The 24,803-nt window shown below is 40.4% G+C and overlaps 6 protein-coding genes across 6 annotated transcripts; 4 read left to right on the top strand and 2 right to left on the bottom strand.

The window, feature by feature from the left end:
* Positions 1-617: 617 nt before the first annotated feature.
* Positions 618-1,893, bottom strand: Sgt1 (suppressor-of-G2-allele-of-skp1). Its single transcript, XM_065489229.1, has 4 exons — positions 1,640-1,893; positions 1,478-1,585; positions 1,144-1,416; positions 618-1,083 (listed from the first exon to the last, which is right to left on the bottom strand). Exons 1-4 carry the CDS (start codon positions 1,772-1,774, stop codon positions 979-981), a joined length of 621 nt encoding a protein of 206 aa, XP_065345301.1. The 5' UTR covers positions 1,775-1,893; the 3' UTR covers positions 618-978.
* A 353-nt stretch (positions 1,894-2,246) lies between these two features.
* Positions 2,247-5,287, top strand: LOC135942888 (folylpolyglutamate synthase, mitochondrial-like). The gene is made up of 10 exons (XM_065489227.1): positions 2,247-2,565; positions 2,884-3,073; positions 3,126-3,304; positions 3,354-3,490; positions 3,546-3,729; positions 3,786-3,942; positions 3,998-4,175; positions 4,619-4,755; positions 4,820-5,005; positions 5,061-5,287. The coding sequence occupies exons 1-10, from the start codon at positions 2,443-2,445 to the stop codon at positions 5,129-5,131; spliced, it is 1,542 nt and encodes a 513-aa protein (XP_065345299.1). The 5' UTR covers positions 2,247-2,442; the 3' UTR covers positions 5,132-5,287.
* A 187-nt stretch (positions 5,288-5,474) lies between these two features.
* LOC135942890 (isochorismatase domain-containing protein 2-like) lies at positions 5,475-6,414 on the top strand. Its single transcript, XM_065489230.1, has 4 exons — positions 5,475-5,658; positions 5,708-5,829; positions 5,893-6,023; positions 6,076-6,414. Exons 1-4 carry the CDS (start codon positions 5,475-5,477, stop codon positions 6,230-6,232), a joined length of 594 nt encoding a protein of 197 aa, XP_065345302.1. The 3' UTR covers positions 6,233-6,414.
* Positions 6,415-6,820: 406 nt separating this feature from the next.
* LOC135943211 (mitochondrial import inner membrane translocase subunit Tim21) lies at positions 6,821-7,991 on the top strand. The gene is made up of 5 exons (XM_065489668.1): positions 6,821-6,947; positions 7,001-7,208; positions 7,272-7,506; positions 7,558-7,657; positions 7,718-7,991. The coding sequence occupies exons 2-5, from the start codon at positions 7,004-7,006 to the stop codon at positions 7,892-7,894; spliced, it is 717 nt and encodes a 238-aa protein (XP_065345740.1). The 5' UTR covers positions 6,821-6,947; positions 7,001-7,003; the 3' UTR covers positions 7,895-7,991.
* LOC135943210 (trans-1,2-dihydrobenzene-1,2-diol dehydrogenase-like) lies at positions 7,908-11,069 on the bottom strand. Its single transcript, XM_065489667.1, has 6 exons — positions 10,930-11,069; positions 9,983-10,185; positions 9,762-9,925; positions 9,573-9,700; positions 8,808-9,211; positions 7,908-8,123 (listed from the first exon to the last, which is right to left on the bottom strand). The coding sequence occupies exons 2-6, from the start codon at positions 10,182-10,184 to the stop codon at positions 8,017-8,019; spliced, it is 1,005 nt and encodes a 334-aa protein (XP_065345739.1). The 5' UTR covers position 10,185; positions 10,930-11,069; the 3' UTR covers positions 7,908-8,016.
* Positions 11,070-20,770: 9,701 nt separating this feature from the next.
* On the top strand, positions 20,771-23,620 carry LOC135943388 (insecticyanin-A-like). The gene is made up of 7 exons (XM_065489889.1): positions 20,771-20,925; positions 21,014-21,134; positions 21,535-21,662; positions 22,262-22,353; positions 22,428-22,529; positions 22,582-22,928; positions 22,983-23,620. The coding sequence occupies exons 2-7, from the start codon at positions 21,018-21,020 to the stop codon at positions 23,106-23,108; spliced, it is 912 nt and encodes a 303-aa protein (XP_065345961.1). The 5' UTR covers positions 20,771-20,925; positions 21,014-21,017; the 3' UTR covers positions 23,109-23,620.
* Positions 23,621-24,803: the final 1,183 nt, after the last annotated feature.

Raw genomic sequence — 24,803 nt, 5'->3', positions numbered from 1 at the left:
GCCAATCAGAGCGCCGCTCGCAGGTCACGTGCTCGCGGCCCTTTAATCTTCCGTCTGGAGCGCGATTGCAGAGCCATCTGTGGTGGCTCACCCAAATTTTTGCAACATCTTCCCTTTCTTCATCATTTTTTAAGAAATTATCAAATGAATCGAAGCTGATTTTGAGGCAAGATTGCTTTCACCATAATCTTTAACAAAATAAAACAATCATTTTCATTGAATTAATCTAATAGGATTACATTTCCTTCAAAAATTCAGAGCCTGATATTAAAATGTCCGTAATTTCTTGTTTTCTCGTCTGTTATTTTCTAATTATCAGATAATATTCTCAGCCCAAAAGCCAAACTACTGCATAATTACCTTGGGTATTTTTTCATCTATTGAAATTTCCCTGGATTTTTTTATTTAATGCAAAGCAGACTGCTTGACCTGCAGCAAGAATGTTTCTTACCCAGCAATTTTATAGTCCAACAAAACAATTTGTTCCTTTCAGAATTCTAAATATTGTAAATATTCCACCCCTGCCAGTTATTTCATCACAAGTGTGCAGCATTATTATTTTCCTGCAGTGTATTCGAGGAAGAGTGAAAAATATTTTGAACAAAAACCAAAAAATATTGCCAGTATTAAGTGTGGATTTCCTAATTTATTTTCGGTTTGTCAAATTCATTTACACAATCCAAATTACCCAATCATTCACACGGTCAATTTCTAGAGCTATTAGGTAAAAGGCTACACCAGCCGTCAAAATTACTCGATACACACGAAGAGTTGCTATTCAAATTTCAGTAGACCTAAGAAGGCATTTGAAACACTTGCATTCAAAACCAGATGCACTAGCAACCTCGCGACAATTATGACAATGAGTTTTCTTAATCGCTAAGTTAAGATTATTCAGACATTTAAAATTTACATGAAGCCAACGAGGGCTTGCGTTGCGTGATTAAAACAATAAGATGAAGTATTAAGCTAGGCCAGCTAGTCCCATTTCCTGAATTCCTGGCCTTCAGGTGGTTGGACATTCACCTTGCTAGCAGAGATCTCCTTCCAGTTTGTGCTGAGGACAGTGCCACCCGACTCGACCTGCAAAGGGCGTTTTCGTTAATCTCCAATTTGCTTTGAATAATGTCGGAGCGGAATTACGAAAGACTTATTCATAGCCTTCTTGATCTCGTCGTTGCCGTCGGCGTAGATCTTCTGGAAGAGTTGATTGATGTCGTCATCTTTGTCCTCCTCGATTTTGATACTGTCCCAGTCTTTGTGCTTTTTGCTCGAGCTCGGGTACTTGGGTGGTCCATTGCTCGAGGTCAACGAGGGCAGCACGACAGGTGCGATCGGATGCTGAACCACAATGCCAGGCGCGCCTTCCAGTTTCTCCCAGCGGATTCCGTCCTTCTTCTTCAGCTTCAGTTCAACCTGCGAAACAACACCATAAATTTGTGACACGTGTCTCCCGGAATGTGCGGAATTCACATACCTTTGTGGACATGATTTTGAAGGAACTTTGTTCAGGAATGATTTCGAAAGAGAGATCGATGTCTTTCTTGTACTCGTCTCCGGTTTGCAGCTTGGCATCGACTCTGACCTGAAAAGAATTATGTCAAGCACGCCACGCATTTTCAGGTCTGAAGGAATTTACCAGTCTCGCTGAGATTTCGATTGTAGACTTCTCAGGGTCCACTTTCTTGGCCATCAATTGGACAGTGACGTGGGTTTCGGTTTGATACCATTCGACGCGGACCGCCGGGACGGAAACAGAACTCTCTTCGGACATCCTTTCGACTCAGGTTCTAGAAATTCCACAAGCTATCCTCCGCTGTCGTTTTGTGCGGTCCTAGAGCGCGTGTCGTGTTGACTGCAAATGCTGGTAATGCTGCAAGAATGGATCGGAATAATGCGCATAGAACATTCTCGATTCCCATGCACTTGTTTTCTCCTTCAACGTGGGTCACGTGGGAGAGGGAGGAGACATCACTTTAAAAGACTAGCACTGGCGCCATGTTTTAAAATTCACCGCCAACAAAATAGCTCGAATCTGGTTGAGATTAAAGTTTTAAAGATGGCGAACTTTCTAGTTCTTTGCGTCCTTCAATCTCACACTCACAACAGAATTCGTCATCAGTGATTGGTCCTCTTCACTTTGGTTGGGGCCACGCTCCTTTCTCGACTAGCGCGTAAATTTGAATTGCCATGCAGCATGCAGTGCGATTGCTCAGCTGATGTTTAATCAAAACAAACGCAGCAAGGAGCAAGGTTCAAGGTTCAGCGGCAGTCGTTTCGTTTGTAGTCACAGTACATACTGACCGAATGACCATGAAAGTAACGTCATGTGGTGGGTCTGGGTCTGGACAAGCGTGTTGTAATAAACTTTGACCAGCCTAAAGAACGAGTCACACGACACGACGGATCGGACGCAAGGTCAACCTCATTAAAATACATATAATGTTATTTGGAAATCGCATGAGAACCTTGAGTTTACTTGTTTGCAACTCGTGCCTGTGCAGAAAGGTGCTCACTATGGTCAGGTTCCTCACGATGGACAGTGCGAACAAGCAGCGCTATGAGGTTTGTTTACATACATAATTCTCATTCAATCTCATTAAATTTTTAATTTTTAGTTCTGATTTTTAATGCCTCTGATCTCTCGTAATATTGACCCGCGAGACCGGATACGCTCTTTTTTTCCACAGCTGACTGAATTTCATTTGATTGCATTTATTATGCAGATTCGTTAATCTCTGTCAGTCGATGAAAACATTTTTCCATCTCCAGAGGCTTCTAGTTTTCCTCATGGAGCCTGGAGGGAAAAACGGCTTTTTAGTGTGTTGTCTGCGTATTTTTAAAATTTTTTGAAATGTATTTCATTTTTGTTTTTGTTTTCAGGAAGCTGTTGGCACTCTAAACACTTTGCAGACCAACGCGTCGGTGCTGCAGCAAGCTAAGAAAATAAGGGTCGGGCAGCTCAACACGAATGTCGAAGACACGCGAAAATATTTGCTCAGGACAGGAATCAGCCAGCAAATGTTGGATTCATCTCTGTCCGCCATCCACGTCGCTGGCACCAAGGGAAAGGGTGCGATCTTGAATTAAAATTCGTACATTTTTTATTAATTCAGTTTATTTAGGATCGACGTGCGCCTTCACTGAGAGTATTCTGCGCAAGCACGGCCACCGAACCGGATTCTACTCGTCGCCGCACTTGATCGCCGTCCGAGAGAGAATCAGGATCGATGGCAAGCCGCTCAGCATGCAAAAATTCACTCAGTACTTCTGGGAAGTGTACAACAGTTTGGCTGCCCAAAAGGTTAATTTTTATAAAGAGAGAAATTCTATAAATCAGTCTAATTTTGCAGGAACACGAGCACGACATGCCTCCTTACTTTAAATTTATGACTGTGATGGCGTTGAACGTGTTCATCAAGGAAAAGGTGGACGTCGCCGTGATTGAGGTTGGAATCGGAGGGGAGCTGGACTGCACCAATGTGCTCAGGTACTTGAAATGCAAAAGCCGCTCTGGCCAGATTAAAATGCCTTGTCCGCAACAGGAATCCAGTGGTGGTTGGCATAACCTCGCTGGGCTTGGACCACACCTCCTTGCTGGGCAACACGGTCGAACTGATTGCTTGGCAGAAGGCAGGCATCCTCAAGCCCAAAGTGCCAGCTTTTACAGTCGAAAACCAGCCAGGAGACTCGCTCAACGTGATCAGGCAGAGAGCCGAGGCCATTGGAGTAGGGTTAACTCTTTTAACAAAAATATATAATGTTTATAACACTCAATTCTGCAGTGTCCTCTTCTGATGGCCCCAAATTTTGAAGAGTACAAATGGCCTGATGGGAAGAAGCCAATCCTGGGGCTCGACTCGCAGGTGCAGACGCTGAACGCGTCCATTGCCATTCAACTGGCGCACGCTTGGATGAACGCCAACAACAACCAGACCTCAGGTTGCAACATATTCCTCTGGCGTTAATTAATTATTTAATGACGCAAATTGTTTAGAAAAGAGCGTGACGCACGAGATTCCGCAGTCGACGGTGAAAGGGTTGGAGCAAGTCAAGTGGCCAGGCAGAGCTCAGATCATAAATTTCTCTCCGCAGCTCAAGATTTTCATGGACGGCGCACACACAACTGACAGCATCAAAAACTGTCTCTCCTGGTTCAAGCAGGCCTCCAATAGGTTTGTAATAGTCAAATAATGCCTTTAAAGGGGAATAAAAGTGAATTTTTCCACAAAATCATTTAAGGCACATAGAGATTAGGATTAAAAATGTAAATTTAACCAGCTTTCTGAATATAAGCAGTTTTTGACGCTACTACAAACTGGTGAATTTTTATAAGGCCAAACACAGACCCCTTTAAAAACTCTGCAATTTTTGAAAAAATAAAAAATAACTTAAAAGTCTCAAAAGTACTATTTTTTATCTCATCACTATTAAATTGTCATAATTAATCTCACCCCAGAAGCAATTTATTTCCTTTGCTCAAAAAAGGTGTACCAGTAAAATTCTAAATATTAGATTTTGGGACACTTTTGGTCAGAGTGTATAAAATATTGGACAATTAGAATTTATTTTTCATGTACTATAATTTCTAAAATTAATCACTTTCATTCCATTTTAGGGGGAGCACAAAACGGGTGCTGCTCTTCAACTCAACAGGGGAGCGCGACCCGACGAATCTTCTGAGGCCACTCTATGACGCTCAGCTGTTCTCCAAAGTAATTTTTTGCCCAAACATAGCGTCCAGCTGCACCGCAGGTACTTGCTCGTCAACTCTCTGTTGCGCCAATTGAAGGAAAGCAATTATTATTGTCGTTTACAGACCAGAGCAACTTCATGGTCACGGCTGATCAGCAGCTGAAGAGGACCGCGGCCCACCTGGCAGCGTGGAAGGCCATTGAAAATGAGCCAACGTCTTGTAGTGTTCACACATTCCCCTACGTGTCTGACGCTTTGAATTTTGTCAAAGAACTGTCAGCCGTGGAAGAAATGCAAGTATTAGTGACAGGTGAATAATAAAGTCTTGAATTTTATTTTAGTTTTTAAATACTTATTTGTTTCAGGTTCACTTCATCTTGTCGGATGTGTTTTGGGGCTTTTAGATATAAGCGAAGAAGACGCCGAAGACTCTTAAGAAGCAGAAATTTTAGTTTCTCATTTAGGTAGATTACATTCAATGTTCAAAACAGACTCAGCTGCCATATCAAAATAGCAGAGATATTATTTTTATAAATATTGTTCAATATTTTCGCTAAAAATACAAGCATAGTTTTTGTTTAAAAATGAATAATATTTTTTATTGACTGGAAAAATAGAATAACACGGCCTGATTGCGCCAAATGTGCTCAAATGCTATCAAGAAAAACAAGGTGCCACTCCCCCTTTTGTAAATGGATAGTTATTTAGGATTTGTGGAGCGGCGAAAACAGTGAGAAAGTGTCCAGTACTTCCGATTTATTTTTGCATTTACACCAACGATGAGTGGAAGACTGGTCACTCGTCTGAGCAGCGCTCGCTGCTCGCTTTTCTTGTGCGACATGCAGGAGAAATTCCGCACCAACATCCAGTACTTCAACGAGGTCGTTTTCAACTCAAGCCGGCTGCTGAAGGTAGCCAAGCTGCTGGACATGCCCGTCGTCTGCACGGAACAGTATCCCAAGGGTGAATATTGTTATAATCTCGATTTTATTGATTTAAAATCAAATTACAGGGCTCGGGCCGACCGTACCTGAACTGGGCATCCAAGAATATGGAATCGTTCCTGTTGAAAAAACGCAGTTCTCAATGGTGCTTCCGCAAATCACAGACAACCTCCAGAAAAACCACGAACAAGTGAGATTTAATGAATGGAGATTTATCTGCAGATGAAAATAAAATATTAAAATGTGTTCAAAGGTAAACACAATTATTCTGTGTGGAATCGAGACTCACGCCTGCATCCACGAAACCGCGCTTGACCTTATGGAAAAGGGCTTCGGCGTTCACGTCGTTGTCGACGCGTGCTCCTCGAGAAGCATGCTTGACAGGTAAAACTAAGATAATGTCAAAAATACCGTCAATTAACATAATGGTCTGCAGGAAATACGCTTTCAAGCGTCTGAAGGCCGCTGGAGTCACCCTGAACACGTGCGAAGGCGTCGTGCTGTCCCTCGCCAAAGATTCCAAGCACCCTAAGTTCCGAGAGCTTCAGAAACTGATTTGGGAGGTTGGACCGGACACCGGACTCCTGCACTGAAAACCTGCAATCTCTTTAAAACAAAAAGAATCAAATAATGGAATAATGGAGGCAACTACTTTGTCAATTGATAAAAATGCTTTATATATTATATAGGCTCTATTTCATGCAAATCGTGAACGTGAAGGCTCAAAATTATAGAATGGGAATATAAACAAAATAAATAATCTACGTTAGAGAAATATTGGATGGTTATTTATAATTAGGTTCCCCTTGAAAGTTGTTTGGTTATTATTTTAATAATTAATTTAATTTCTATTGATTATGATTTTATAATAATTATTAGTGCTTAAGTCTGATTGAATTCTGATTTAAAATTAACGACCGATTATTAAATAATCCCAAAAAACAGGATAAAAATTTGATTATTTTTCAATAATATATTTTATTAAAATAAAATAATCGAAAATAATCTAAAACATTCCGGTTTCATTAGAGAACTGTTAAAATTTCGAATTTAATTAAAATAGGTAAAAATGAATTAACTCATAATAATAGTAAAAGAATTAAATTAATTCCACCTCCAGTGGTTGTGATCTCAAGTTTGGCGAGTGGGCGGGGCATCTTCTGCCTCTGCCGGTTCCAGCTGTCAGCTGTGCGGTGCGAGTTACGGAGTTAGATAAACAACAATCCTTCAACCTGCTCTCACTCAGATGCATTAAAAACCTATTAAACATTGAAAAATAGAAATATTTTTACTCTTTACAACCAGCTGGTAAGTGTAAAATTATATTCCTGAAATTTAAACTAAAAAATATTTGTAAACAGAGCATGTCTGGCATTGCGAATTGCGCCAGGCTCGGCGTATTGTTGCGGAGCGAGACTATTCTCAGGGTGTACCTGACAAGGTACTCACCCTGCGTGAGTCACTTGCACACCGGCAGCAAAACCCCGCTTAGACAGAAGCAGAAAGCGCTGTCCGAGCATGTCGATGGCGGGGACAACAACGTGCCTTCGATGACAGTCAAGGAAAAAGGTGCTGCGAATATTCTCATTTTATTTTTATATAAATAAATGAAGAATCGGCCCCGAATTGCAGTGAAGGAAACGACAAAAACTGTGGGTTATTCCGGAATCGTGCTCGCAGGCCTCGGAGTGACCTCGATCATTTTGTACTACGTCTTCCGAGAGCTGTTCTCCAGCGACAGCCCGAACAGCGTGTACACCGCCGCCCTGGACAGGTGCCTCAGGGACCCCAAGGTGGCTGACCTGCTCGGTGAGCCCATCAAAGGTTTCGGGGAGGAGACGAGGAGAGGCAGGCGGACGCACGTTAGGTAATTTTCTTTAACTAAACCCTCAAAAAATATAAAAAATTGTCCTTTTAGTCACCTCTTGTACGAGAAGGACGGCGCGAATTATCTTAGAATGAAATTCTACCTGAAAGGCTCGAGAAACCAGGCCACCGTGAATCTGGAGATGGTCGAAGTGAGTGTCTTATTTAAAAAAAATCCTCAATGGACTAAAACGGCATTATTTTCTTTGCAGAACAAACAAACCGGTCATTTTGAATACAGGTACTTATTTGTCCAAACGGAGGACATGGCGAGAAGAGTGGTCATCCTGGAAGACAACCGAGGGAAGACGGATTACACGAGCTCGCCATCGCCCACGGAGCTTGGCTCCCTGCCAGCCCCCCTCTTCCCCCTCGAAGGTCTCAAGTAAAACACAATAACGCTCTCCGATCGACAAAAAAAATGTTTATTTCGTGACACGCGCTATTTCATAGCATTTCCTTGTAAATAAATTCTTTTGTACTAAATTGACTGTTTGCTCGGGCGTGAAAATTACAAATCGGCGGCGTACTGGACGCCCAGAATGCGCCGCAGTTGGTCTTCCAGCGCAGCGATCGCCAGCGAGTCCTGGTGGCTCATCACTTTGCTCTCCAGCTCGCCTGTAACATTTATTAAAATTACCAGCTGCTTGAAAAACAAGTAGAACACAAAAAAAATTGTAACCATCTGCTTAAAAGATTGTAAAGTATGATTAAAATGTATGCTTTCCGTTATTTGCGGTTTTTTCCAAATAAAACCGCACAAATTTCAAATTTGGTGAAAAAATTTGTCTAATTAAAAAACAACACACAAGTTTGACTCAATGATTTGGCTTCTAATTTTTCAAATTTGGAAAGTTTGTCAAATATTTTGTTGAATCATATTTTCTCAGGGTTGCAAAAACAAAAAATAATCCGCGATTAAAAAAATACTGCAGGGGCAAAAAAGTTTTTTTACAGTGTTTTGCAGCCAAAGTTTGCACCTCAGTTTTCAATTTTTCTAATTTTTTGCTCATGACCTCGATTTGAAAAATTGTCAGAGAGAAATTGAGGCAGCAAATGGCAATTTATAAGAAAAAATCTGCACAGTAGAGGAAATTTTGACCACTCTGACCACGAATTTAAGATTTTCACAAGGGAAAAAATGGAAAAATTCATTTCTTTGATAAAGAAATTTATATAAAAAAAACGGGGTGGTAAGCCAAATGCTGATAAACGAAACAAAACAAAAACAGATCAGTCGGAATTTTTGTTAGCTAATTTTCTCATCTAAAATGAAATGGTTAAAATAATAAAATATCTGACCGGCCAAAATGCAACGCCTGACTTCCTGTGCCTGGTGGCGCAGTTGAACACTGTTGGTGAAGTTGAACTTGTTGGTGGCGGTGGGCAGCTCCACGTCCAGCACCCCGGACGGCGACTCGACCCTGGTGGGCGTCCAGAACGGGTTGCACACCTTGATGGTGCCCTTCTCCCCGGAAATAAAGGCGTCGTTCTGCAGCAGCATCTTGCCGCTGATGGCCAGCGTGGCCATCTTGCCGCCCTCGTAGAGCAGCACGGCGCCGCAGGTCTCGTCGACGCCCTCGCTGACGCTCACCGTGCCGGTCGCGGCCACCTTCAGAGGCGCGCCCGTCCCGAACACCATCGTGATCAGCTGCAGGCAGTAAATGCCGATGTCCAAAATGCAGCCGCCTCCGAGCTCCCTCAGCCTGAACAAAAAATCGTGTTTTAATACAAATTCCAGGGTTATAAAAAATCCAAAATGGGTTTTATTTGGGGGTAATTTGGATTTTAAGGGGGTTTTTCAGACTTGCTAATCACTGCATTTTTTTAAGAAGCGAAGAAACTCATTCCCCATACCCCAGAGCTTGCCAATTATGCAATGCGAATTATTTTATGCGTTGAAAAACAGCAAAAATCACAATTTTTGGGTTTTTCCACATTTTTTAATGAAAATATTGGAGCCTTAGGTAAAACCGTGGGTTTGATTGGTTTTTTTAGCCTGGAAAAACCCGTGGGGAAAATTCTAAACCCTGAAAATTAATTATTTTTTAAAAATTAGCGATTTACTTGATGCGGTCCTTGCCCATGATGGGCACGCCGAAGGTGACGTTGATGTTGGATGGCTCCCCGATGGCGCCATTCGCAATGTCCTCCCGGATTTTGTTGTAGGCCGGCGTGAACCTCGACCAAACAGCCTGAAATCCACGCCAATTTTTATTTCTACCACAATAATAATTTAATTATTTTCGATCCAACCTCCATGAGAAACACATTTTTGGCCTTGGCAGCGTTGATCAGCTCGGTGGACTGGGCTTTGTTGAGGCACAGCGGCTTCTCGACGAGCACGTGCTTGCCGTGTGCGATCATCAACTTGCCGATCGGGAAATGATCACAATTGACGTTGCCGATGTAAATCACATCTAGGCACAGACACAATTTAATAAGAAATTAATACAGCTGTTGGCTTATTATGTTACCAATGTCCTTGTCTTTGGCGAGTTCCTCGTAGCTGCCGTAGGCTTTCGGAATGTTGTGCAACTTTGCAAACTCCTGAGCCCTGGCCAGGTCCCTGGCGGCGATCGCCTTCACCTGGTGCTCGTCCTGAGACAAGACCGACAGGGCGGTCACAAAGTCGTTGCAGATGCGGCCGGCGGACACGATTCCCCAACGAGTTGCCATCCTTGCAAGTTAAAAAGAAAAAGACACAATAAGGAGACGCGCAGTGCTTTTATATAAATGTTTCAATCTACAGACGCCTGCAACATTATTAAGCATTTTTTTAAGTGGATCACCCCAGATAAGATAGAAAATCTCGCAGACAGTTACATAATATCCCACTTTGTCAAAAAAATATTATTACGTCATCTAATATGCAAACAGCATTATTTAATTTTAGTAGGGAAAAGGGCGAAGTTATATAAATTTTGAAAGCGTGTCAGTTTAAATTTCATCTAAATTTTAAACCATAAAATAGATTAAATATTTTCAATATTATTTTTGGCTTCTAATCTCAAATTTAAAATTTATTTTCTTTAGAGTCATTTATACGACTGTGATTTTTATATTTTTTTTATTTAAATGCGACTTTTAAGTTTCTTCCTCGAAAATAAAAATTAAAACAACTCTTTGGCGGACTTGTAGAAAGGCAAAAAAAAGGTTATATAGATCATTTTTAAGGCTTTTTATTTTTAATTCACCCAAAAGGTTATCTTTTGCATTAATTTTTAACCTGATCGATAGAATCAAAATTAGAATTGAATACAAAAAATTTAAATAAATTTGATTTCATATAAAAAAAATTACGAGCTGTTAAAATTAAAAAGAAAATACACGATCAAACTAAAAAAAATTCCGAAATTACTATTTTGCTCCAGTTATTTGCAAAGCCACAAGACTTTCGTGAATTTGAAGCAATTGTTGTTACCTTGAGCACAGTTTTTGTAGCACGTGTTTTAGCCTACAGTTGAAATAGCGTCACGATGACCAATTAAAAGGTAAACAGATGGAGAGCACGTGAATGTCAAATTACCGCACCGACTGCTCTCGACGAGAAGTACAAGTCAACAAAAGGACGGTTTTCGAGTATTTCAGCAAGAGCAACACCAGAGACATCTCTTTTGGGCAGAGAGAAGTACAAGGTTGCGCTCGCGAGCCCTTTGATCGTCCGCCGAAATTCATTTTTGTTTGTCTGTTTAGATAAAACCATTTAAAAAAATGCGACTTTTGTTAATAGGTTAATTTCACTTGATGTCAAATATGTTTTTCCTGTCTAACCACCACAAATTTCTAATTTTGCTCTACGCACAACTGTTGCCATTTAAAATAACCAAATTTGATCCTGACTTGATTTAGTTGCATTTCATTTCCATTTAAAAAATAAATTAGCAAAAATTGTAATGCAGCGCACTTTCAATTAAATTGCAGGCGCCTTGAAAGTCTATGCAACCAGCGCGACATTAGTGCAGTGCATGTTGCATTCATTCCCTGCACTCTCGTCATTCACCAGTTCGTTGTGGTAGCGACTATTGACTCTAATTACGCTTGGTAGCGAGCGCAGAATGACTGGTAATTACAATACCTCCGCAATTTTTACCTCTAACTGCACAGAAATCGATTTTACAGGAGCAACAAAAAACCGGTTTATTAATATCCTCTTTAAGTTGGACAAATAATATTTGGTATTATGAATCTACATTATCATCCGGTTATTTTCATGTGTCTTACCGATTATCTATTGGCCCGTTTCTGTTGCCTATTCTCACTCAAACATGGCAACATCTGTGGCAGCTTTATTTTTTAATTCGTTACCGCGTAATAATGTAGACTTCCACGCACGAATTTTAGTTGTAATGAACAATAATGTCGTGGAATATTATTTGAGGGATAAAGGACCTACTGTGATGGTGAATTATCAAGCCCTCAGGTTCGATAAGTGACGACGCATTTGCCAAAATTTCGTTCATTAAAAGACTTACCAAAACAGCTCTTCTTGAGTCACAAAAAAATACCTGAACACTTAACTGAGTCCACACTATATGTATTTATGCTCAGAAAAAAATATTTCAGTTTTCAAAACATTCCAAGGAAGTATTTTTTCGATTTTATATATTATATATGTTCCTAATTAGTGCGTTAAAATTATTTTCCATTCTTTCATATTTTTCTAATTGTTTCATTCAAAAATTTTCAATTATGGAGGACTCAGTATGATCGACAAAATGGCTTTCCAAAATTTGCGGGTTTTACGGGCCTTCAAATGTCAAAATATGGGAATTTTGAGCACTTCATAACTTTGCTCAGGGTGGTTCTAGAACAAAAATTTAAAAACCCGTAAGCTCATCTCAACAAGGCAAACAACTTTTATATTGACCTCAAAGTGGTAGGTCAAAGGTCAAGGTCATAAAAATTTATTTTTTTTATTTTGAACTCTAATTTGAAAATGAAAAATATCAAGTTTTTTACTTCCTTCATAGCCATTTTTTAGAGCACAAAAAATAGACTAGAAACATTAAAATTTGGAATGGCAATTTGCCTCATTTTTTAATAAAAAATGAAAACTTCGAAAAATCTTGTTTTTTGAGGTTGCTAAAAATCGTTGATCGACTAAATCTCGACTTGTAATCATCCGATTTTGAAAAACCGCATACCGTTAGACTCGTCTTGACATCCCCAAGTGCACTAAAGGGGTATGGGACCCACCAACCCCCTACCCCCTTTTAATCCCCTCAATAACGGGAAATTTAGCATTTTTTGTCCGTTTCAACACCTTAGCACGACGTTGACGAGTAATTGTCTTCTTCAAACCAATTCAGTTACTTAGTTACATCAAAGACGAGTCAAACGAAACTTATTTTTTGTAAATAGAACCACCACAACCTGAGAATCAGGTGCACAAAGTTTTTTTTATCGAGATGGATGCAATAAAATGCTTGATGAGCACCAAATCTCGAATTCTGCAATAAAAATCTCGTCGCAATTATAAAATAAACAGCACACCACTCAACATGCCCTGACATCCCTTTCGGGATTAAAGGGTGCTATCCCATTCAACCCCTAATACACACCCCATCCCAAGCGCGTTTATTTTTGTATCCATTTTTGTTCGGAAAATTGTAACTTAACCACTTCCGAGACACTGACAACAGAAATGGAGACCCCAAATATCCATATTTGGCTTCTAGCTTCCCAGAACCATCAACCCATTTAGTGCAGAATTCGAGATTTCGTGCTCATCAAGCATTCTATTGCATCCGCCTCGATTAAAAAAACTTTGTGCACCCGAATCTCAGGTTGTGGTGGTCCTATTTACAAAAAATAAGTTCCATTTGACTCGTCTTTGAGTGAACTAAGTAACTGAATTGGTTTGAAGAAGACAATTACTCGTCAACATCGTGCTAAGGTGTTGAAACGGACGAAAAATTCTAAATTTCACGTTATTAAGGGGGTTAAAAAAGGGGTTGGGGTTGGTAGATTCCATACCCCTTTAGTGCACTTGGGGACGTCGAGACGAGTCTAACGGTATGTGGTTTTTCAAAATCGGATGATTACAAGTCGAGATTTAGTTGATCATCGTTTTTTACCAGCCTCGAAAAACAAGGTTTTTCGAAGTTTTCATTTTTTATTAAAAAATGAGGCAAAGTGCCATTCCAAATTTTAACATTCCAAACTTAATTTTTTGTGTTCTACATAATGGCTACGAAAAAAAATAAAAAATTTCAATATATTCATTTTCAAATTTGAGTTTAAATAAAAAAAATCAAATTTTATGTCCTTGACCTTTGACCTACCACTTTGAGGTCAACATAAAGTTGTTTGCCTTGTTGAGTCGAGTTATACGGTTTTTTAATTTTCGTTCTATGACTACCCTGAGCAAAGTTATGAAGTAGTCAAAATTCCCAGATTTTTTTACATTTGAACGCCCGCAAAACCCGCAAAAATTGGAAAGTCAGAGTTTTCTCAACTGTTTTGTAGTTCAATTAGGGCAAAGTTCACGCAACAAAATTTTCATTAAAATCCATCGACAACAATTTGCTGTGTTCAAGAGATTTTGGCTCAATAATTATATATTTTGCAACTCAGCACAGAGTGTGCATGAACGTCGGGAACGAAATAGATGATTTTTTATCTAATTGTAAACAAAAGTAATGATTCTGGATGAAGTATTGCCTTTTTAGTCCAAGAAATTAATTGGTCGTGACATTTCTCTATACTACTACACTATAGGGCAGATTGGGTAGAAATAATTGCAACGATTACACTAGATGGCATAAAAATCTTGCTTCCCATCATCAAAACGATGTAAAATTTTGCTATGTTGTGTATAATGGATCAAAAATTCAAAATTCGCGCGAAAATGTCTTTGGTAGCGAAGTGCAATTAGAGGTAAAAATTGCGGAGGTATTGTAATTACCAGTCATTCTGCGCTCGCTACCAAGCGTAATTAGAGTCAATAGTCGCTACCACAGCGAGTTAGTTTATAACCGAGTACTCTGAGAAAGAGCCACATCATGAACTATTTCCGATCATTGACTCTGTTTCGGCTGTGCAGTTTCCATCGATGCGTATTAGGAATTATGTTCTAAAATTTAAGTGTCTTAGTTTGGGCCCATTCCGGCCTTACACATTGCTATAGCCTATAAAATATTTTTTTCCCAATTCGACAAAATGTTTACAGTTCAACTCATGACTGTATATCGACTTGAGTGTGAGAATGAACAATTTAACCGTATGGTTTTGTTCTATTCATTTAAAATTAATTGCCAACAGGCCAATGACCTACAAAATATTTACCATGGTGCATTTTGCATCTTTAATTATTTATTCTCCATTGCAAGGTACAATTCTACTTGCAAATATTATTTATTCATTGCCCTATATAAAGATTTATTAGAATTTGTCCAATTTTTTTTATCTTAATGTCGCAGAATTTAATATGTGATTCTTAAAGAGGAATGAGCCAGGAAAATGCTTGTTGCCAATGCATTAACTCGTCCCTTAGGATTCAGTTAAAGCCTAAATTGACCTAAGAAGCACTGTAATTTTTTGAGAAAATTGGCTGGAAAGTTATTGTGCTTTTCAAATGTTAATGGCTGTCTCCTTACTTGAAATCCGATTTAATTTCAAAACCAAGAGTTTCCCCAGTAAGTGGCATACACCGTTGGACAGATCTCGACGAGAATAATCGGAATATGCCAAGAAAATATGTTCGAGCACTGTAAATTTTGAACAAAATTGAATTTTTACTGTAGAAAGGTCCTTTTTTACTATTGCAAATTGTTGAACAAATTGTTTATGGCATCCAACAATTCAAATAATTTTCAATTGTTGCCCAGTATCATTCCACTTTAAATTTGAAATTATTGTACGTATGTGACAACATTTTAAGTATTTTGAATGGAAAATAAATAAATAATATCACAAAAATAAAAAAATGAGTTTGTCCCGTTTTATTTCTTCATTGCGCGAAACATTAAGAGGCACACAACTGGCGCCTCCGTTCGTTTTATCGGTTTTTATCGTGGTCGGAGGCTGTATATTTGCGCCAAGAGACGCGATCTGCCAGCCGGCCGGGAGAAATAAAACTGCAAATAATGCGCACTATTTTCCTGGTCTGCCCTGCAGTGCCGGGGAGAGAAAGGAGAGAGAATAGAGTGTAATAATAATATGTATAATAGCCCGACGTGTGCTGTCCAATCCCGTTACCCTGTTGGTGCGCACTGACGAGAAAAAATAAGGCTCTATTATCGACGATCGAGAGGGAATTCAGTAAATTTATAAGCGCATCGTTCGCAGAAATCAGATCGAGCTGCGACGGTGATGGCACGTAGAAGCGAACAGAGAGACCTTCGAATACTCTGAATGGACGGCAAAATGCCAACTCGAATTTGTCATGTGATCACAATCAATCGTAATAATTGAATTAATTTCTTTGAATGGCATAAAGAGTCAATTTTTAATTATAAATGCGTAATAACGGTTCAAATGAAATGCGTTTTTGTAACAGTTTATTTTGAATGCATAAGAGAACGTCTGGTGAATCTGTTATAGCGCGTGCTTTACATTTTTCGCTCTCCTAATTGGCGATGGACCAGCATGAGAAAGAGAGGCTGAGTCGTGATCTCTCGGGTAACTGTATTGTGGCCATATATTTCGCCGCATTTATCAGCTCCGATATTATATGTACAACGCAGAATGTGAAACACAACAAACACCGACGCACCAAAATAGAAAGAAACCGCTATAAACTGCCGTAGCATGATACAGAACAACGCAAGATTTATTTCCTTTGGAAAAATAAATAGAAAAAATCAATTAAAATGCCGGGAATAATTTTTGTAATGAACTTATGGTGCACTACCGCAAATCTTGAATAAGAACTTTAAAGTGGAATGACACAGGGCAACAATTGAAAATTATTTGAATTGTTGGATGCCATAAACAATTGATTGATAAACAATTTGTTCAACAATTTGCAAACATAAAAAAGGACCTTCCTACCGTAAAAATTCAAATTTTGCCGATTTTCTCCAAAATTTACAGTGCTTGAACATATTTTCTCGGCATATTCCGATTCCTCTCGTCGAGATCTGTCCAACGGTGTATGCCACTGATTGGGGAAACTCTTGGTTTTGAAATTAAATCGGATTTCAAGTAAGGAGACAGCCAATACCATTAGAAAAGCACGGAAACTTTCCAGCCAATTTTCTAAAAAAATTACAGTGCTTCTAAGGTCAATTTAGGCTTTAACTGAATCCTAAGGGACGAGTTTATGCATTGCCAACAAGCATTTTCCAGGATTTTGCAGTATCATTCCTCTTTTTTCCCAATTAAATTCCGACGTATTTGTATAAAAGTTGTCTAACAAATGTAAATAATAATTTACTGAGTGAGATAAAGTGCAAGGAGCCGCAACGGCGATGTAAAACACATCCTTTCACGCCGTGAAATATAAAAAGTAATTGCACTTGCTACGAAAAAAGGAAGAAGCTCGCAAATTTTAACGAGCAAAAACAAACTGCAAAACCGCAACGACGGCAATAATGGCCACATTTTAACGTGGGTATATATCTTAACAGCAAATCCACCTGCTGAGATTTCCCATCGAGTTGCGGTTGCGATTATACTCTACGCTTTGAAACCTCTCAGTGACTTTAACAGCACGCACACACACACACACGCACGAGATATTTTACTTTTTTTTGTTCCACTCGAAAAATAAAAAGCAGACAGAAGTGGCAGAGCGGCGGAATGGGGAAATAAATGCGCATATAGTGGTCGATAACCTGGGCTGGAAAGAAACTGAAAGTAGAAATATGTATGTTTGAATGCTTGTGCTGTATAATTGTGCTCGAGTCTTGCTGGGACAGTGTTAAAGAGGAATGATACTGTAAAAGCCTGGAAAGTGCTTGTTGCCAATGCATAAACTCGTCCCTTAGGATTCAGTTAAAGCCTAAATTGACCTAAGGAGCGCTGTAATTTTTTGAGAAAACTGGCTGCTTTTCAAATGGTAATGGCTGTCTCCTTACTTGAAATCCGATTTAATTTCAAAACCGAGAGTTTCCCCAATAAGTGGCATACACCGTTGGACAGATCTCGACGAGAGGAATCGGAATATGCCAAGAAAATATGTTCAAGCACTCCAAATTTTGGAAAAAATTGGCAAAATTTGAATTTTTACTGTAGGAAGGTCCTTTTTTATTATTGCAATTTGTTCTACAATTCGCAACAATTTGCTTCAGTAAAATTTCAAATTTTCTCCCAAATTCCCTGCGCTTGACCACATTTTCTTGGCAGATTTCGATTCCTCTCGTCGAGATTTGTCCAACAGCGTATGAAACCTTTCAGGGAAACTCTTTGCTGTGAAATAAAATCAGATTTCAAGTAGGGAGACAGTCCTCACCATTTGCAGTCACGTTTCAAAAAATGTTAAACTGCTATTTAGGCCAATTTTGGCTTCAACTGAATCCTAAAGAATGAGATCATGTACTGACAACAAGGATTTTCCAGGATTTTGCAGTATCGACCTCTTTAAATCGCATTTAAAGGAAATTTACGCTTATTAGCAGAGATTTTGGTCAATTTCGTTTGTTGCTTTTCAGAGAATTTCTCCTTTTGGCAAAAAAAATCGATTAGACAATTTTCTCCTAAGAATAAATACACGACAAACTCTATTAAATCTTCAAATTTATTGTTTAAATTAAAAAGTTATCCCTAAGGGCTGTAGATGATTATTTATTTGCTAATTAACCTGGTGTTTTTAATTGCGAGGCAATTTCATTCAACGGAAAGTCTGTTTATCTCACTGTCCCGGCGGCGGTGGTTTGTTCTAAAGCTCGGAAAGCGCCCGAGGGCAGCAAAGCTTATCGACCTGGTCGCTGAGCCTGAGAGAGAGAGAGAGAGATTGACTCTGTTGCCGCGCGCGGACACAGCGAATAACGAAGCGGCAAAACTATATCCTCCTCTGCGCTGCTCCTGCCTTCTCTCTCTAAGAGGAGCGAGATGCTGCGGCATAAAATAATATGTATGCTTAATTTCTACACACACACACACACTAGCTGTTGAACTGCGTCTTCTGAAAACGCGCCGAGTTCAAGGCTGCGTGCGCTGATAGAATGTGTTTTTCTTTAATAGCCACTGCTTCTTCTTTTCTACGTGTTTCTTCTTCTCTGCAGCTCGTTTGCCGATGAGGCAGGAGATTAAAAGTTACAAATCGCATAGCTAACAGGTGTATATCAATCAAGGAATCAAGACGCTCGCATCTTTCGTAATTGGAATAATAAGCGTTTATCATCCTGTGCGGCCGCCAAAAATTTATATCTGATCAGATTTGATTTTTTTTAATTAAATCAAATAAATTGGAATGAAAAATAGACAAAAATTTACGTGATTCAAATTCAAACGCCTCTAAATTCGAATATTTTTGCATTTTCTTATGATACTTTATTTTCTAAAGCACAATTTTCCCCTTTTATGACGTGTTGGCTTTGATTTGAATTAAAACTCAGTGGTATGCTTTCGAAAAGCGCGTCATGCTGAGGGAATTGTACAGTTTTTCAGGCCATTGAGCTCGGCAGGCTCATTTTAATACTAATTCTTTCTGCAACTATTTGCCAAATTCCATACATACATGCGGGAGGTCAAAAACGACGCACGTGGCGCATGAGTTGGCCGTCATTGTTTCCCACACGGACGGAATTATTTTTTTTTCTTTGCTTTGTCTGCGCCGTCGTCTCGGCCGAACAATAAACTAGGCTGCTGCGGCAATTTGGCACAGGTCAGTTCGGCACATTGCGTCTCGTCCGCCGTGCGTCGTTTGCAATTACTCACCGCAACGCGGGACCATTTCACCGCAGCGGCGCTGCCAAAATGTGTAGCCAGTCGATTCTTACCTGCATGCACAAGTGAATCAATTATTTGCAAATTATGTGTGCGTCAGCAGGGCTTGCCGCTCAGATGAGCCAATTCCACGTGGCAAAGAGAGAAAATTTTATTTAATTAAAGTGGAATGATATATGTAATAGCGATTTTTTATTTAAAAAAAACGATATTACATAAAACGTTGACCCTTTTTTATATACTTTTCTGACTAAAAATGCCCCAAAATCTAATTTTTCGAAATTAACCGGGTACGCCCTCTTTTTTTAGCTAAGGAAATTAATTTTTGCTTCCGCGGGGAGAAAAATTAGGAAAATTTAATACTGAGAAGATAAAAAATTGTACTTTTGAGTCTTGAAATAAATTTTTTACTGTGTTGAAAAATTGCAGATTATCGAAAGGGGTCTGTGTTTGTCCTCATTAAAATTTACGAGTTCTTAGAAGCGTCAAAAACTGCCTAAATTCAGAAAGCTGATTAAATTTACAGTTTTTTTCCTATTGATCACATTTTTCTCAAACACAAAATTCGTCTGAAAATTTTAACTGGCCGTTAGAGAACCTTTAATTTTTTTGGGAAAAATAAAAATACCCAAAATTAAGTTATTTTATTTGAGAATCGTCTCAGAAAAATTATTTCATTCATTTTAATAATATCTCTGTGATTTTCAGAGGTAAACTTGGAACCTTACAACTATCACAGAGTTCACAGACTCAAATTTAAAAATTTTCTGATCATGAAAATTTAGTTTAAATGATAATTAAGTTAAATTAACTAGCGCGCTGCCGCGGAAATGGTTTTTCTGTCTATAAATAAAGTGGCTATAGTAGTGAAACTAAAAAATTTGCTCACTGGAAATTAATCTGCAAAACAAAGTCCAGATAAATATTTTTACGACTTTTGCATATTATGTTTTTTCTCAATTTTAATTCAATTAGACATAAAATGGAGATTTGCGTATTATTTTATTTAGGAATGACACGTTAAATAATTACAATGTTACTAAATTTTATGCTACTCTCATTATAATAGTTTTATAGCTGCCTGGCAGTGGAAAGCTAGTGGTAATTGGCAATGACGGTTGCTGCAGGCGCTTTCCGTGATTGCTAGTGTTCATACATTGGTAAAAATCAGCTGGCTTTGACGCGAAAAATTGCCGAGAGTGCAATTACGTCGGGTGTGCACATCTGGCGGCATGCACGCGGCCGGCGAACGAAAGGGAAATGACTTCTGAAGATCAGTGCAGCGCTCGGCGGCCGAACGAACGAAATAGGTATATAATTTCATCACGCGCTCGCGTCGTCGTTATTAAATGGGCATCGGAGCGAGCAGAGCAGGCAAGGAGAAGGAGCGAGAATAAGAAGACGAAGAGGCAGGCAGGCAGGCAGGGTCGAGGCTCTAGCCAGCCAGTTTGTTGACCCCCGTGGAAGCTGAGGAGCTGGCTGCAGAGCCACTAAAGGCTCCAGCAGGCACCGTTAGCTCGCCGGCATAAATAGTCAGCGGCGAGCAGGCAGGCGTGATTTTCGCGCCGCCTCTCGCAAAGAATAGGTGAGTCTCCGACGCCGCTCCGCACGATCCTCAACTTTCTGCAGCGCACCAAACGGACAAATTATTGAAAATTCATTTCATTTGTCAGGGAAATGGCGCTGAAGGTGATCTTTTTGGTCAGCGTGGCCGTGGCGGCGGTCAACGCGCAGATCCCTGGAATCGGCTCCTGCCCGGAGACGAAACCTGTTGCCGAATTTGACATCGACCGCGTGAGTATTATCAGAGTTATAGATATTTATTTGTGAAAATCCTTGAGAGCAGAGCACACACACGCGGCGTGTGCGTGCGGCTGACCTTCCGATCGAACGAGCACGCGACAAAAAGCCGCACTTTTCCGAACCGGTGCACGAGACGTTTACAAATACAAAACTGCCACAATGAACAGCATAATCCGACTCTCTCTCTCTTTGCTCGCTCGCTGAATAAAAAAGAAAGAGAGCAAGCGAGCGAGAGACTTGAACGGCCGAGCGCAACCCAGAGCACAATGAACCTGACTCCTAGCTCTGGCTCGAGTTTCCGCGCGCGCGGTGCCGCCCCTCGAGCCACGAGTCGCGTCTCTATCAATTTTATTTATTTTTTTAAAAATCAAATTGTCGTTTGGCTCGGCAGTTCCTCGGCACCTGGTACGAGAACCAGCGCTACTTCTCCCTGGCCGAAGTCGCCACCCGGTGCGGAAAGATCGAGTACATGAAGTCCGGAGACAAATTCGTCGCCGCCAACACTGTCACCAGCAGCATGTAAGTCTAAAATTCAATTATTTTAATTTATTTACGATAGAATTTTGGTTTGTGATGAATTTCACCAGTTGCAAAAGCCGCCAACAGATGGCGCCACCGTGTTCTTTAGTAATAAATTTAATTTCAAGGCACTTCCGCTGCGATTTCAGACTAATTATTACTTCTGTGCATTTTTCACTTAATTGTCTTTCTTTTGACGTGCTGAAAACCAAAATCGGTTAAGACAATCGCCGTAGAATCGTGAAAAACTATTTTTTGAAATAGAAAATCTTTTCCGACGTTTCTACGGCGAATGGCTGGACTGATTTTGGGTTTCAGCACGTCAAAAGAAAGAAAATTAAGTGAAGAATGCACAGTGGCAGGATTGAGTCTGAAAACGCAGTGGAAGGGTCTTACAATTAAATTTATTATGAAAGTATACGATGGCGCCATCTGTTGGCGACTTCAAACTCCAAGGCGTTATGCAACTGGTGAATTCTATCAGACTGGAGTGGACCAAATTTTTACTTTCTCGATTTATTCTTTGTCAATCATATGTTTAAATGTTCGTAGGCTTAGTGTTGCACGTGTAATTAATTATTCATTCAATTTATTCACAGCACCGGCGTGTCTCGCGTCCTGAAAGGCGAGCTCAGGGTAGCCTCTGACTCGAAGGAAGGCCGTCTCGCCATCCGCTACGACCAGGTGCCAGGTGCGTTTCCCCTGCTCCCCTGAATGAGCCGATTTTTAATTAATTAATTCATTTCTTTCTCCCTATTTGCGCAGTGGTCGGCTACAACACCGAGTACAATGTGGTCGCCACCGACTACGACAGCTACGCCATTCTCTGGTCGTGCAGCAACCCCGTGCCTTACCTCCTCACAGCCCGTAAGTAACATTTTGCAAGTGAAAAAATTAAATTAAATTTTTTGTCTGGCAGAAAACGCTTGGCTGATGACCCGCGAGGCGGTGCCCGACTCGGCCGTGCTGAAGATCGCCGACGCCGAGTTCCAGAAGCTGGGCATCAGCACCCGCTTCATCAGCAAGGTGGACCAGACGAGCTGCAACGAGGCATCCGCGGCCGCGGCGGCCACCACTGCGGCCCCTGTCGTCACCACTGTGGCTGCGAATGCGGCCGTGCGCCACGCCGTGCACGACCAGCAGGTGCACGTCAAGAGCGTGCCCGCCGACGCCGAGCAGAACCTGAACCAGGTGGAGCAGAAGAAGCCCGTCGTCGACTCGGTGGTCGCCGAAACCGCTCCCGTCGTCGACGCCGTCAAGGCTGAGGTGAATTTCCCTCGAATTTAATCTCTGGAAAGATTCTAACTCAAAAAATTCTAGACTGAAGCCGAGCCCGTGAAGGTGGAGGAGCCCGCCGTTGTCCCTGAACCCGAACCCGTGGCCGTCACTGATAAGGTCGACGAGGTCAAGACTGTCGTGGAAGAGGCCAAGCCCGTGAAGGAGTAAAAGAAAAGCGCAAAAAGACGGAGAAGTAATTGTTACATAACAAAAATCAAAGAAAACGTAAAATGCATAAAAAAAAATGAAATGAAAGGCAAAAACAAGCGCCTCTTGTTGAAGTTGGACTCTAACAGTGACAACGCACGCCACATCGACCTTTGCTCTTAGTTATAGTACGTGCGTACCTCCCCATTGAAATGTTGAAAAAAGAAAAACTGGCTCCAAAGAGTCGGCTCCTGTACTAACCCCTGCACTTCCAGTCACCAAAATGATATCTGCCCCTGAGGTGTCTGTCGACTTAGTCAGCGCACTGCTTTTATGCATATGTATTTTGTCGCCCGAGATCTCCTTTGTCTTGCGTATATTTTTATTTTTATACTAACATTTTTGATGGGCTCAACTATATATTTATTATCTGATGTGTCGTCCGCGTTGTCGTGTCAGAGTGCCACGTTATTTATTTTCCCCCAAAACAAAACAAAACAAACAAAAAATAAATCGTTGTTTTCCCAAAAAGAGCCGACCTGCGTTTCCTTTCATCAAAACCGAAAGGGAACCATAATAATAATTATTAATGTAACACGCGGAGGGATTTCTGGAAAGAAGCCGCGCCGGTGGAAATTAATTTAACAAGCGGCCAGGCCAGCGCGTAGGAATGCTGAAAATAAAAACTGACCGGCGGCGGCGCGTCTTTCTTTAATGCCACTCTATAACCGCCGCCAGCTCAGCAGCACGGCTATAAAGAAAACCTGATTCTGTCCCTGCGTCCTGAGGCACAGGACACTGACCCTTCGTGCTGAGAACCGAGTAATTAACAGAAATTTTGAAGCACAAAAAATCCACTCGAAGGAGACATTTGCCAGAATAGGGACAAAAGAAAGCAAAATGCTAACCAAGTTTTCTGAAAAATCATTCTTTTTTTTTAATTTCTGATAAGGAAATATTAAAAAAGGAAAATCAAAACAGGTAGAATCCAAAGTTTTCCAAATTTATCGTGAAATTTTCCGTTTTTAACGAGCAGTGGTAGTCACCAAAATTTAAAATAATTAAAAAATGAAGCATATTTCATGCATTTCCTTGGTGGATATCAAAAAGCTTAACTCTGCAAACATCAGAAATGAAAAATAAAATTTTAAGTCTTAAAAACAGACAGGTGCGACTTTTAGCTCTTTTAAAAAATTATTTTTAAGTGGCAAAATACATAGAGCCATAGGTTTTGGTGCAAATTGTAAATATTCTTGCTGGAGAAACGAAATACAACAATAGAGGAGTGAGCAGGAATTTCCGTGTTCTCGTTTTCGGCTCTCGACTCTCGAGATTCGAGGTTAAACACAAAAAAATGTGCTTTGAGCGTCCCGCGAATTTCGTTGCACCTTTGTTTGAACACACAAGCATAATAAGTATATATTCGAGAGCTGGCTGCGGAAGGTGGAGTAGGTCAAATGTGTGGAGTTACACTCGAGTTGGTTCAGCATCTCTCAAGTTCACGGTCGCAGGATGAGAGAAAAGGAAGAAATGCATCTTTATAACGAGACGCGATTATCCTGCTGCTCACCGCGCTCGCGCGCGCTCTTTGAAAAACTCATTTGCAGGTGTGAGTCGAGAAATCGAGGAAAGGAAATCGGCAAACAAACACAAAGCAACAAACACACTCAGGTTCTTGACCCTCTGGCGACACCTTTGCGCGAAAGCTGCCGGACT

Source organism: Cloeon dipterum, chromosome 4 (genome assembly GCF_949628265.1).
Source record: "Cloeon dipterum chromosome 4, ieCloDipt1.1, whole genome shotgun sequence".
Taxonomy (NCBI): domain Eukaryota; kingdom Metazoa; phylum Arthropoda; class Insecta; order Ephemeroptera; family Baetidae; genus Cloeon; species Cloeon dipterum.
This window is presented reverse-complemented; position numbering and strand designations above follow the sequence as displayed.